The following is a 13884-nucleotide window of genomic DNA, read 5'->3' as shown; positions in this document are numbered from 1 at the left end:
TATATATATATATATATATATATATATATATATATATATATATATATATATATATATATATATATATATATATATATAACCTCATTGGTCCACATTACTGCAAATTTAAGAAATACTGTATATTTGCTCAGCAATTTAATGAAATTTCATTCTTCTGTTACACATTCTGTTGCATGTCTAGGACAGCTTCCCCATCTGTCTCCAAGAAAGATTTCTATGCAACCTCACCATAGCAACCAGAATGGAGCACTGATTTGGACAGTTTTGTGTACATGCAAGTAAAACCCATAATAAGCAGTTGATTACAGTGAAAGTATAGATAGATAAAATCCCTTCTCTGTCAAAATTAAAAGATTATCATCAAACTAACATCTTCACTCCTCACCATCAGTAAGAATCAGAGATAAATCAACCCAGCATGGACAAAAAAACACACACTCCTACGTATAACAATGACCAGTTTATTTTACTCCTACATGCTTTTGCATGCGTGTCAGGCTGTGCTTGATTCACATGCTTACACTCATGCCCACTGAATGTGTGTGTGTGTGTGTGTACACTTAAGCCCACTCTCTGCGTGTGAGATCTTCTCCATTGCGATTTGAATGTGGGTGTTAAGTGAAGAGTAGGTTGTATATGATTGACATTGTTTTCACTGGTAGTGACACTTAACTGCACTTCAAATGAAGGAGCTTCATGTGTTTCCAGCAAAACTGCTTCGGAATCTCTAATAAAAACATCTTTGTCATGATCTGGAAACAATATGCAAATGAAAAAGCTGCAGGAATATGTAAACTATGTTTCACCAGCAACAAAATGATCTGAGGGTGTTCTGTGGAGCACAACTTCAGACAACCACTTTGAGAGACATACATCTGTTAGTTTTTCGCTTAAATGCAACCGAGGAATAAAAGCAAACATTTTGACAGCACTACTGTACTTCAAAAAGCATAATAAATGCCATTGAGATCCCTGGTGGTCTCCATCCATGGTCTCCACAGTCTACAGCAGGGCACAGCACACCTGATTCAGCTCTTCAGTCTGAGCCAGAGACTGTTTCTGACAGGACTGAGACAGGTGTGTTGACCCGCACTGGAATAAAGTCTTCCGTGAAATGCCGAACCTCGTCCACAGAGAGTGCGATGAGGGAAGTGTGGGGTGTCCGCAGTGGAAAGCTATTCGAGCAGGAGCTGCTGTTTTTACGGAACTTCTGATTTCTCTCTCTGGGCATTTCGTCGAATCTTCATTTCCGTGAGCTGGATGTAGCGGATGACATTTGTGTCTGTTCCACATGCATAGACAAAGAGGAAACGGCTGTTTTTACTGAGAAAACGCGGGCAGGAAGTGTAGTGAAATAAAAATCATTTCAGTTTTGTGATTATTTATTATTAATCTATCAGCACAATCACTGTTGTCCTGAAAAGCAGGTGTTTTGGTTTCAGAAGCTGCTTCTTGTACTTGCACCTGAACACATAACACTTGTGTAAGAGCTCAGATGAAGCCCTGAAATGCTGAGATAGTGTTTTGCGACTTAGTATAGAGTATAAAAGAAGATGATTTACACATAATACAGTATATTATCATCATACTGGCAAGTGAATCAGACTAGACTGGCATTTTCTAAAATCTTTTTCACTTGTTCTTTGAGATATTTGTTTCGTTGTAATATGACCTCATTGGTTCACATTATTGCAAATGTAACAATTACTTTTTACACTGTTTTTTGATGACATCAGAAAGATAATTGCGTTTGGTATTTGTCAAACTTTTTTTAACCAAGGACCTCTTTCGATCGGCCTCTTATAATCGAATGCATCTCACTCTTAATCAACTTTGCAATTCTCAACAAGATATCATACTTGTAACAAATAAAATGTTGCAATGTTGTGGTTCATTTCAGAGCGTGGTTATGTTCCAAAGCTAACATTTATAAAGGAAACTAAATGAATAGGAAATGTATTATGGAACCAAGGCCACTGGAAAAGTGAACATTTGGTGTTGCACTCTCATAACTTTCCGTGGTTGTGCAGTGAGATTTGAGACAGATTTCCGGAGGTCCATGAACCCTAGTGTAATGTGTGAGAGTTTGATCCGACTGACCTGTGGGCTGCTGTTTGTGTGACTCCTTCAGGTAGTGCAGGGCTTTGTTGAAGTCTCCCAGATGATAATATGCCACACCAGAGCGATACAGGGCTTTAAAATTCTCGCCCTCCTTTCTCAAAACCTTCAGACAGTACTCTTTCACTCGTTCATAATTCACTAGCTCCATCTGCAACAGACATGCTACATGCAAACACAGACAGAACGAATGACACCAATGCAAAATTGATGATTCGTGTTTATGATACTTAATCATGTTTTCTGCAGTTTAATAATCAAACGTAGGTATAAGACCTGTAATCTAGACAAACCATGACGTCATTCTACATGCAGAATTGAAGACATTCACTTCTTTTAAGGCATATTCAGGGTTGGAGAAACCAAATCTAGCAGTTTGCCACTGAAACCCAGCACTAATGTGAATATTATGCTCTGCTTGCCTTGCATTCAGTCTTAACAGGTGGAATACATAGAAAACAGTCCTAAGTGCACTGAAAATCCTCTGGTCAAAGTGGTGAAACATGATGTGCGTTCCCACCTGCCAGGCTGTTGTAGCACTCCAGCTCCGCGTTCTCCACCGCGCCTTTCTGCTCGTCTGTCAGGCTGGACTTGCTGATGCTGGTCAGGACGGTGGAGGGGGACTTGCTGGTGTCAGGGTCCCCCAGCACGCGACACAGACCCTTCATTTCCAGTAACGCGCGGTGGTACTTGCCAATGGCCTCGCGGTATTTTTTATCCTTGTAGCACTGCGTGCCCTGCGTCTTGAAGTCCAGGGCTCGTTTGACCAGGTCCGCCGGCTCGTTTTGGGGTTTCACCATCATCGTACCGCTCTGATGGGGCGCGTACTGCGGGTAGCGCGAGTCTCCGCGGCTCCGTCCACCGGGAGGCTGCGTGACGGTGGAGTTCGCGCTGCCGCTCATGACGCTCATCGTGCCGTTTCTCTTGCGTATCATTCCTTCAAATCTGCGCTGCTCCACGCTCATCCCACCGATTCGATAATTCTCTAAAACTCACGTTTCCGAGGTTCGTTCGTTGCCTCTTTGCGCGTTTACATGCCCGCGTGACGAGCACGTCTTCACGGTTCTGTTTTAAAGATGGATTCCCGGATTATTCACACACACAATACTGTGAATTTTCCCTCTTTTTCGCCGCCTCTTTCTTTTTTTCAGCAGTCTAGCGGAACGGACAGGGATCGGCACGTCCTGCTCTCACCAAATGACTCAAAAGGTAGTGAGCGAGCGTGCGCATGAAGCCACAGCTCGCGCTGCCCTTAAGAAATGCGGTCATCACGGATGGAGCGCGATAACCGGTCTGTCAGCCCCCCTGCGCGAGCTCTCGTTTCCATTGAAATCCAGCTGAGCGCAACTCAGCCGTTAACAAACGCATTTCACTTGCTCAAACGATGATTTCGTGTGACGTGATTTCTGCCCCCAGAACACAGAACAGAAAACAGCTGCTGCTGGACACTGAAAAGACTGAATTATCTTACTCTGATCTTCCATTGATTCAGAAGACCTGTTCTTCTCTTATTATGCTCACAACAAAGTTATTGTCAACCCACATTCATTTAATTAAGAAGTAATATGGTGAATATCTGCGTAATGGTATGAATCACTTTGGGAAACGTCATGTTTGTCCCACAGGTGTGTGTGTGTGTGTGTGTGTGTGTGTGTGTTGTAAGCGGGTGGCTGGTACGGTTGTTGTGTCTGGGTGTGTCGTGTGATCGCGGTAAATCGTGCTGGGTGGAGAGTTCTGCTTTACTCAGTCTGTTATTACCATACTCTCAAACACATGTGCATATCATATGCACATAAACTAGTAGAGTTCGATCTGTCTGAGAAAAAACAAGTGCTTTCTTTCTTTCTTTTCTTGTCCAGTATTTTTCTTCTACTCTCTGACGTTTTTAAGTTTTTTAAGTCCTTTTTCCCCATATTTTTTCACAACTATTCCCTTGACTGCTGATTGAAAGTTTCACGAATGTCAGATGTATTCACTTTTACTCAGCTTCTATAAAAATTATTGTGACTGCATGGTTGATATTACTTAAATATTTATATTAGTTTTAAACACGTCAATATAGGCTAGTAACTGGCAGAATCCTGTTCTACATTTGCTGATCAATATGTTTTAATTAAACGCATATTTTTCTATGTATATATGCATATATTTATTATTACTTCGGGGAATATATGCTATATATCCTGTATGTTGCCAAAAGATGGCAGGTTAGTATAGTTTGTGACTTTATTAGTTATAGACTTATAATTGCTCCTAATACCCTTCTTTTGATTATTTTAAAAAGAAATGTTCTGGATTATTTTACCGATGTCCTCGCTAGGTTTCTGGACCTTGATCATGTAAGGATCCTTGCTGTCTATGGAGGGTCAGAGAGCTCTCAGATTTCATCAAATATCTTAATTTGTGTTCCGAAGATGAACGAAGGTCTTACAGGTTTGGAACAACATGAGGGTGAGTAATTAATGACAGAATTTTTATTTTTGGGTGAACTAACCCTTTAAGGATTAGTGGCATTTGAGCTTGACTGGCCTTGGGGTTGTAAAGTATGACTGTGGCTCATGTAGATGAGGAATGTAATAGACCTTTTCTGGATTTTTATGGGTATAATCCTGTTTTTGCTCTGCAGGCATTATGTGGTGTTTTCCGCTGCACTGCAGTCATGGGATATTCTTGCAGAATTCTGCCTGCAGGGAGTCTGTTGGGTATTTTGTCCCTTCTGATGAATTCTTCTGTAGTGATGATGTTCCAACCAATGGGGTTTTAATTAGATCCAGAGGCATCTTTCCTAATTCTTGCTCTATAGCCTACATTATTAAGAATATTATTATTTTTGTCTTAACTGAACTCATTTAAAATCTAAAATGTTGTAGGCCTACATCATTGTGTGTGTATGACTGAACACTTCATAAGGAGAAGCGAGCATTTTCAACACTGAATTTTAACCATGAAACGAAATAGAAAGGCATGTTAATTCATAACTTTGAAATGGGTTTCTTTTGACTTATTTATTTGTAATTTATTATTATAATTTTTTTATTGCTGAAAACAAGAACATACAAAACAGTACAAAATGCAAAATATCAACAGTAGTGACACTTGAAGGACAAGATTTTGCCAGAATTTTCGATACAAATGAGAAACATTATATTTGGGTATTTTGACTTAGACCCCACAAAAGAAAACATTTGTTTTATTATAAATTTAATTATTTTCTTAAGCAAATTTTACATTCACGATAGCAAATTCTCAAATTGTAAACCTGTCTTTGTGGTCTTTTTAATGGTTTCTTTTGACTACTACATGGAGAAATTAAAAGGGAAGCGTCATAGAGCGTCGACAGTTATTGCGTCATCAGTCTGCGTCAGAGTGCGAAGATGGCGTCGGTGGATTTAAGAGGTAGTTTGTTGCTTTCGCGAATTAATTAGCAGAAAGTTTATTTTCTTTGACAGCTTTATTCCTAGCAAATCCCGTTTGCCATCACGTTGAAATGCTGTATAAGAAATATAAATTAGTTTAACAGAATGCTGGCTTTGTCCGGCCAATATAAACACTTTGCTCTTTAGCATTGTCGCTATAGTTTGTTGTCGTTGGTAATTTCTACGATATAGTTGATTGTTTTTTTTTTCCTTAACGGAAATATTCTCAATCAAATATGATTTTTTTGTTTTGTGTTTGTCAGATAATTTGCTGGGCATCTCGTGGGTGGACAGTGGCTGGGTGCCCATCCTGAACCCCAGCAATGTACTGGAGTATTTCTCCGAGAGGAGCAACCCCTTCTATGATCGCACCTGCAACAACGAGGTGGTCAAAATGCAGAGATTAACCCTGGATCACCTCAAGTAAGCACTGCACTATGCCATTAAAACTGTGTTATACTTAGTATACATGGATGTGTGTTTATTTTATTGCTACTACTGATTGTTTTGTTTCCTATTCAATTAAAATAGGTAGAGCTGTGTTGTTTGTCTAATTGTGTTTTCTATGTGTGTAGTCAGATGGTGGGTGTGGAATATATTTTGCTTCACGCTCAGGAGCCGATTCTGTACATCATCAGAAAACAGCAGAGACAGTCACCAACACAAGGTGAGTTTCTCCACTGCTGTTCAGTTTATGCTGTGCTGTTCAGATTCTGCTGTCTGTGTTGCCGTTTTTGCTTTTAATATGGTAATTTGAGAATATTTTTAGTTTGGTACCTGCACTGTGTTTTCAGATGATGCTTTTTTTTGTATCAGTTACGGTGTTGACAGACTTGCAATCCAGGTCAAGTATAGTTTAAAATGATACTTATCACAAATAACAATGTTTGGTACAGTTTCAAAGCCATTTAAACAGTACATGTTGTTGTTAGGGTTGATGATGATGATAATAATACTGGTTAATCTCTCTAAATCATCAGTGTCAATGTAATGTGGACTGAGACACTCACTAATATTAAAGAATTTTGAGTCCTTTTTTAAAGTCTTGGTACAAATCAATGTATTTATTTTTGTTTAAGATGGACACTGTACAGGTTCAAACTCTTAAAGGGGTGCTATTATGCTTTTTCACTTTTTTAATTTTAGTCGGTGTGTATGTTTGGTCATAAAAAAGATCTAGAAAGTTACTCCAAAGGGAGATATTTCGTTTTTTTAAAAATCCCTTTTCAAGAACTACAACAAACGGCTCGTTTGGACTACAGCGTTTGTTTTCCGGGCTTTGTGATGTCACAAAGCGGCTCATTGGAATATCATTACAAATAATTCCCGCCTACAGAAATTCGAATGGTTGGGGGGTGGGGAGGGGCGAGGTTGTGGTTTGAATGCTTGGTTGAGTGAGCGCATCAGACGAAACGACGAAGAAGAAGTGCTGCTGCAGAGTTAGTGCATCAGAGAAAACGAAGAAGAAGAAGCGCTGCTGTGCTGTAGCGTAAAATTTTCGGCATGTCTAGAACAATTCTTACGCGTACAACACGACGTAGCTGGGCGCCGCGGACAGATGCCTACACTCATAGAAAAAGTATTTGAATTTTAAAGACATGGCGCGACGCTGCGCTTCTCGTCCGGTGTGCGACTGCCTGAAACGCTGTTTTTTTCACCTCCGTGCCCAAATGTCTTTGTTTGGGCTTCCGAAGGTGGATGATGTCAGGAAATGTTTAGTGATGTCAGTGGAGGTTGCAATAAACTTTTTAACTCTGTTCCTGAGCATTATAACCCCAATTCGCTATTGTGTGCTGCGCATTTTACTGAGGACAGCTTCCACAGTATGAGGGAGTACAGTGCCGGATTCGCCCAAAAGTTTTTGTTGAAAGACGGAGCAAGGAGCGGGGCAGTAATGAAACACTGTCTAAGCTGTTCGCCAATCACAACGCACTGGGACAGCTAACCAATCACAACACATTTTGTTTTTCGGAAGGTGGACCTTCATCAAAGCTGGAACTAATCGAGCCGTTTGTGGCAGGCTGGGGAGAAAGGTATTTTAATAATGTAAATTATGGGAAAAAGAATGCGTTTTTTGAACCACCGAGCATGAGAGCATGTTCTAGTACACCCCCAAAACAAAATCAAGACTTTGTAAAAGAGCATAATAGGACCCCTTTCATTTTGGTCTCAAAGTGCACCAGAATGACAAAAAGGACAATGATACAATTTCAAAACATTTTAAACATAGGATGTTGTTGTCTATATGTGTTTTGCTTTAAAGACTGTCTATGCAATTTCATACTGGCGTTAAAACACTCAGGTTGCCTAAAGATATTTTACTATTAAAAACAATAATCATTTTGCTTTGAATTTACATAATATTTTCATTAGCATTTATTTTACAGTGAAGTGGTATTACAAAAGTAATGCCTTAGGCATTTTGAACATTTAATAGATTAATAGCTTCTACTAATCACTAATGCAACAAGTTTCGATCTGAGTGGCTGTTGTGCTTGCACGTTACATCTTTGTCCCCCTTGTTCTGTGTTCATTTAAATTGAGAGATTGAATTGCAAGAGAAATTTAGGTGACAGAAGTTGTTTCAGAGGTTGTTACATTTTATTATTAGTAGTAGTAGTAGTAGTAGTAGTAGTAGTAGTATTTTTACAATACTATTTTTTTGAATTCTGAAAGACCAGGAATGTTCTTTATCACAATAAATGGGGTCCTTTTTGCTGACTTTACATTCAACATGCTGACATTAAATTTCTTTGCAGAAAAAATAACTTTAAAATCTTTTTGTATGCTCGGTTTCCCTTGCTGCTCTTTTCCTGTAGTGATCCCTCTTGCTGACTACTATATCATAGCTGGAGTGGTGTATCAAGCGCCTGACCTGGGATCAGTCATCAGTTCCAGAGTGGTGTGTTTATAACCCTAGAATAATAATCTCTCTAACTCTTTTATTTCTCTGAACGTTAAACTTGTTTGTTTTGATGTGTCCTAGCTCTCAGCGGTTCATGGGATTCAGTCTGCGTTTGATGAGGCGATGTCTTTCTGCAGGTACCACCCGTCCAAAGGGTACTGGTGGCACTTTAAAGACCAGGAGGAGAGAGGTGAGAACACACACACAGCAGCAGGAAGTACAACTGTACCTGTCAGAAGTGCTAAAATAGTGTTGTGTATGTGTTATTTATAGAAAGGGTAAAGCCTAAATCTAAGCGGAAAGAGGAGCCGAGTTCTTTGTTCCAAAGGCAGAGAGTTGACACACTGCTACTGGATCTGCGCAATAAATTTCCCCCAACTTTCTATCAGGTATTGCTAATATACACTAAACATTTCTAACAGGTTTCCGAATGTTGTTTTAATTAGAGCATAATATTCGATTTAAATGATCATTTTATGTTTATTTCAGCCCAAACCAGGAGAGAAGCCTGTCCCAGGTACGCAAAAACTTGACTCCGTTTCATCTTATCGCACGCTACAGATTAAAATTTGTCAGATTTGCTGTAGATAGTATGGATTATGCACAATGGAGAAACGCATTTGTTGTGTACATGCATGTCTCTACATCATACTTCCATTTAAAATATGTGAGTGTAATTACATCTGTAATTCATATATTTGAAAAAGCAGCATAATATGGTATTGTTTACATGTGGTTTGATTGAAGACCGACTATCCATTGGAAAATGTAACCGATTAAATGCTTTCATCACTAATATAGAAGAAATGAAAAGCTAAAGAAAAGCTTTGTAGACATTAGAAGTATCCTGCACTCAGTGAATAAGCTCTCACTCTCTGTCCATAGTGGAGGTAAAGAAAGAACCAGAAGTACCAGTTGAGACAGTGAAGCCTCCAGAAGAGCGAGAGACGAAACCTCCAGCCCCTCCTGGCCCTCCTCGGCCCGCTCCACAGACTACACCCAACAAACCACCTCCTGAGAAGCGTGCACGCCTGCAGTGACACATGCTGGTCAGCCACAAACAACTTTGATGTTGCAGGACTTCTGTGGATATTTCTCTGCACCAGCTAACCAAGGGTGGACTGTTACAGTTATTGTATATAAATGCAGTTTCTTCATAATTTAATCGTTTTTGTAATAAGGGAACTGAAATGTGTCTGTATTTCATCTTAATGTTATTTTCTATATTTCAGTGTTGCTGAGTGTAGTATTATTCCATTCTATCACTCACAGTAAAAATACACCGTTTTTCAAAACTTGTACAGTCTTTTTCTGATCTAAAATGTTTTGGTATGTCCTTTGTAAGTGATTCAATAACTGCATAACGATTAACATCGATTGGATTGTGGTCTTTAAGTGTGACCCTAGACCACAAAACCAGTCATAAGTAGCATGGATATATTTGTAGCAATAGCCATCAATACACCGTATGGGTCAAAATTATCGATTTTTCTTTTATGCCAAAAATAATTAGGATATTAAGATCATGTTCCATTAAAATATTTTGTAAATTTCCTACTGTAAATATATAAATAAAAACTAAATTTTTCATTAGTAATATGCATTGCTAAGAACTTTATTTGGACTACTTTAAAAGGGACTTTTCTCAATATTTTGAGAATATGCTTTTTGCACCCTCAGATTCCAAATAGTTGTATCTCAGCCACATACTGTCCTATCATGACAAACCATACATTAATGGAAAGCTTGTTTATTCAGCTTTTGGATGATGTATACATCTCAATTTCAAAAAATGGGTCCTTATGACTGGTTTTGTGGTCCATGGTCACAAATAGAGCTGATAGTGCGCAGCGCCCTCTTGTGTTCAGATGGGTGGCGCATCTTTTGCGCTGCTGCGTGAATGTGAACAGCGCTCTGTTTTAGTGCTCTAAAACAGACTCATAGCCAGATGAGAATTCCGCTTTATTCATAACCATGCCAATTAGTTCGACCCAAATACTGCCAGTCCTGGCCTAATTTATTCCACCTGGATGCGCACAGTAACCGTGCGTACAGTAACATACATAACGGCACGATAGATTCTTTTAAAATATTTCCACGATATTTTTTCGTGTACCAAGCAAACTGACTGAGTGGATCTGGAGAGGGATTGGTTTATTAAAAATTGCAACAACAAAAAAAAATCAGTATCGCCCCAGATGTTTTTGTTCGTCGATACACGCGTTCGCCACGCGGTGGCGCTGCAGAATAACTCGCATCTGTAGCACGCGTCGCGCAGCCCCACTCTCTGCTCGAGCTGCCGGGTGCGCGCAGAGCACGATGGGACGGGAAGCGCAGCGCTGGAGGACCACAGAGAAGAAGATGGCTGCGACGGGGCTCGACTGGCCAGCGCTGTACCTCTTGCTCGAGGACGGCTAGAGAGGGGATAGGGGGCAAATATGGGGTCGCAGACCCTCCAGATCCTGCGGCAGGGTGTGTGGGCGTCGGTGACGGGAGGATGGTACTACGACCCCCACCAGAACACCTTCGTGAACGCACTTCACCTTTACCTGTGGCTGCTGCTGCTCTGCCTCCCGTTCACGCTCTACATGGTGAGAGATGCAGCCGGCGGTTTCCCTCTCGTCTCCATCCTTCAGTCGTTATCAGCCCATCTCTGTCTCTCTGTCTTTTCCTCATTCTTTACCCATCTCTCCATCCCCCTCTCTATCATCCTTGTTCTTCTAGCTCACCTCTCTATTTCCAGTACACACAGGCTATATCTCTCTTACGGTGTTTCCGAGGTCATGGAAAACCTAGAAATATCAGGGAATTTTAAACCGGTGATTTCCAGACCTGGAAATGTCAAGGAAATATATATGCTGTGTATTTTTTCTGGTTATGCTCGGCTTGGTGATATTGCATTGCGATGGTGCTCTGCGGTCTGTTTGTTTTAAACCACTCAATCTGTTCTGTTCTGGTTTGGGGAGTGTTTGTTTTGGTTTTGACTGGGTTTTAAAGCGGAGTTGGGTATTTCAGACCTGCTGTCCTGAGGTTTGGTCTGTGTTTAGTCTCTGTCTGCTTTAAAGGGATAGTTCAGCCTAACGTGAATATTCTGTCATAATTGACTCACCCTCATGTCCTTCAGAATCTGCATGAAGATATTTTGAAGAATGTTGTTGACCAAAACTGTTTGACTTCCCTTGTTTAGGAAAAATACACAGAAGAAAGACATTTTAACATGAGCACACAGGCATTGCCATAGATTAATCATTTGGGCTTCCAAAAGAACCTTTCAACGAATAGTTCTTAAAAGTTCATTTTAATAATCTGCAGAACCTTTTCCCCTTCAATAATAATATAAAGGTTTCGTAGTTCCATAATTTTTTTGCTGAATTTTCAGCATCATTACTCCTGTCTTCAGTGTCACATGACCCCTCAGAAATCATTCTAATATGCTGATATGCTGACCTTACAAAGAATCTTACTGACCCCAAACGTTTGAACACTATTAGCTCAAAACCACAAGAATGTTTTGTTTGCTACGAATTTAAAATCTCTTGCTGTGTTCTTCTAAATGTTAAAGGTTTTTCTTGGAACTCTAGGTGCCAGTAAAAACAAAAAAAAACCTTCCCACCAACCCATTGTGGCATTGTTCATAACATATATCAGCTCATTTTTAATATGCTTTCAGCCAACAAAGTGTAGTACTCTCAACTGTGTTTGCCACGTTTTACCCTATGTAAACTAATTCCACATATTTTATTCCAAAATCATTACAGAAAATGCAGGAAAAAATGACAGATTTCATCTATGTCATAATGACTCTTGCGCAAAAAAAAATCCCTCTTCACCATGAAACGTTATACTCCTGTTTGCATGATGTGTATTGTTTTTAAAGCCATGTTTGGTTCTGTGGGTGACGTATCAGGGCAGGTCTATAGCGACTGGTGCCACTCGGTCCATTTTTAACTTCCTGCACAGATCCATGCATCTAGGTTCTGCCTAAATACTCAGTTACCTTTCAACCACTGCTAAACAATATCATGTAAAGACCCACAGTAGTGTTGCGATCACTGTATCAATAAGTTGATATATGTGTTTTTTGTGAATGAATATTGATGAATATTGGACTGGGTGTGTATCAGATATGGAGAGCTGTTTAGGGCAGTTATGGTGTTGGGTGGCTGTGCTAGAGACACAGATGTCCGTTCAGTGCCAGGCTGTTTTTAGCTTCTGCCCTCTGGTTGTGACTGAAATATTGTTGCCTCTTTTCATAACCCTGTAACTCTGTATAACACGGTCCTATATTTGTGTATGATATTTATACAACAGAGGGATGTTAATAGGCTGGCATATGTGAGCATATCCCAATATCACATCCCCAATGCTTCAGTTTGCTTGAAAGTCAACATTTGAAATACAGTGGCTTTTTTTTTTATTTCCTTGATGGGGAAGAAATGATAGATCAGTAATAGATCTAAAGATTATACAGTACGCAAATATTCAGAAGTTGTGGTTCGTAAGGTTTTTCGTGTTTTTGAAATAAGACTTTTATGGTCACCAAGGCTGCATTTTATACAGTAAAAGCTGTAATATCGTGAAATATTTGTACAAATGTAAACAACCGTTTTCTATGTTAATACATTTTAAAATGTAATTTATTTCTGTCAGGAGAATGTCTGTAATTTTTCAGCAGCCACTACTTCAAAATCATTCTAATATGCTATTTTTTTTTTGATTTGGAAAACAGTTGTGCTGCTTAATATTTTTGTGGAAACTGATGAATTTTATTAATTTTTTTATAGGATTCTTTGATGAATACAGAAGAACAATATTTTATACAAATAAAAGATATACATATATCTTTTATAACATTAATCTCATTACACTTTTGTCAGTGCATCCTTTGTTGAATAAAAGTGTTATTTTCTTTAAACAAAAATAATGTATAATAGATCAAAACCACAATAACTGCTTGTTTTCTACTCATTTAATATCTCTTTCTGTGTCTCTCTCTTTCTCTGTAGGCCTTGCCCCCCACGATGGTGATTGTGGGTATCTACTGCGGGGTGATAGCAGGTATGTTTGCGCTGCTGAAGGCAGTGAATTATCGCCTGCACACTGCGCTGGATGAGGGGGAGGTGGTGGAGCTGCGGGCCAAAGGGAGCGAGGGACAGGGCCAGGGGGCAGAGCGCCAACGTGAGGGTACCGGCACCAGGCAGGAAGAATCAAACGGGCCTGGGTAAGAATCATGGTTTACTTATAAGCCATAACAAAATGTAGTGAGTCGCTGCACAGTAAACAGGTCTGATTTAGCTTAGGAAGGCTCTGGAATGGGTTTGAATCATTTCAGATTTTGAAACGTCTCACAGTCTGAATCATCCCAAGACACGTTGTGAATTATCTCAGGGTTTAAATCTTCTCAAGAAACGTTCTGATTTGGTTCAGGAAAGTAATGATTTTTTA

The 13884-nt window shown here is 39.6% G+C and overlaps 3 protein-coding genes across 9 annotated transcripts in view; 2 read left to right on the top strand and 1 right to left on the bottom strand.

Annotated features, from left to right (window-relative positions):
- Positions 1-456: 456 nt before the first annotated feature.
- LOC107602957 (tetratricopeptide repeat protein 9A-like) lies at positions 457-3438 on the bottom strand. Its single transcript, XM_016295601.1, has 3 exons — positions 2639-3438; positions 2101-2283; positions 457-1282 (listed from the first exon to the last, which is right to left on the bottom strand). The coding sequence occupies exons 1-3, from the start codon at positions 3081-3083 to the stop codon at positions 1200-1202; spliced, it is 711 nt and encodes a 236-aa protein (XP_016151087.1). The 5' UTR covers positions 3084-3438; the 3' UTR covers positions 457-1199.
- A 2002-nt stretch (positions 3439-5440) lies between these two features.
- On the top strand, positions 5441-9774 carry med6 (mediator complex subunit 6). Of its 2 annotated transcripts, none has more exons than XM_016295599.1 (8): positions 5441-5514; positions 5798-5957; positions 6110-6201; positions 8354-8436; positions 8521-8629; positions 8713-8828; positions 8929-8956; positions 9325-9774. In XM_016295599.1, exons 1-8 carry the CDS (start codon positions 5493-5495, stop codon positions 9477-9479), a joined length of 765 nt encoding a protein of 254 aa, XP_016151085.1. In that variant the 5' UTR covers positions 5441-5492; the 3' UTR covers positions 9480-9774. The 2 variants fall into 2 exon arrangements, with proteins under 2 accessions (XP_016151085.1, XP_016151086.1); XM_016295600.1 differs by lacking the exon at positions 9325-9774 and adding an exon at positions 9241-9317.
- A 986-nt stretch (positions 9775-10760) lies between these two features.
- The window catches only part of pcnx1 (pecanex 1), a 37201-nt gene continuing 34077 nt past the window's right edge, over positions 10761-13884 (top strand). For 4 of the 6 annotated variants that reach the window (XM_016295592.1, XM_016295590.1, XM_016295591.1 and 1 more), the window contains exons 1-2: positions 10761-11030; positions 13446-13660. In XM_016295592.1, the coding sequence (XP_016151078.1) occupies positions 10878-11030; positions 13446-13660 (368 nt within the window). In that variant the 5' untranslated portion in view covers positions 10761-10877. The remainder of the gene's footprint in view (positions 11031-13445; positions 13661-13884) is intronic. The other 2 variants (XM_016295594.1, XM_016295593.1) reach the window with 1 other exon arrangement.

Source organism: Sinocyclocheilus grahami, unplaced genomic scaffold (assembly GCF_001515645.1).
Source record: "Sinocyclocheilus grahami isolate Dianchi unplaced genomic scaffold, SAMN03320097.WGS_v1.1 scaffold338.1, whole genome shotgun sequence".
Lineage (NCBI taxonomy): Eukaryota > Metazoa > Chordata > Actinopteri > Cypriniformes > Cyprinidae > Sinocyclocheilus > Sinocyclocheilus grahami.
This window is presented reverse-complemented; position numbering and strand designations above follow the sequence as displayed.

Bases quoted from the DNA above. Each gene is read 5' to 3' on its own strand.
- med6 (XM_016295599.1), top strand. From the start codon at position 5,493: ATGGCGTCGGTGGATTTAAGAG. The intron at 5,515-5,797 runs GTAGTTTGTTGC...TGTGTTTGTCAG, and splicing joins GGCGTCGGTGGATTTAAGAG to ATAATTTGCTGGGCATCTCG. The intron at 8,437-8,520 runs GTGTGTTTATAA...GATGTGTCCTAG, and splicing joins CAGTCATCAGTTCCAGAGTG to CTCTCAGCGGTTCATGGGAT.
- LOC107602957 (XM_016295601.1), bottom strand. From the start codon at position 3,083: ATGAGCGTGGAGCAGCGCAGATTTGAAGGAATGATACGCAAGAGAAAC. The intron at 2,284-2,638 runs GTGGGAACGCAC...GTTTGCATGTAG, and splicing joins GTGCTACAACAGCCTGGCAG to CATGTCTGTTGCAGATGGAG. The intron at 1,283-2,100 runs GTCAGTCGGATC...CATGTGGAACAG, and splicing joins ACACAAACAGCAGCCCACAG to ACACAAATGTCATCCGCTAC.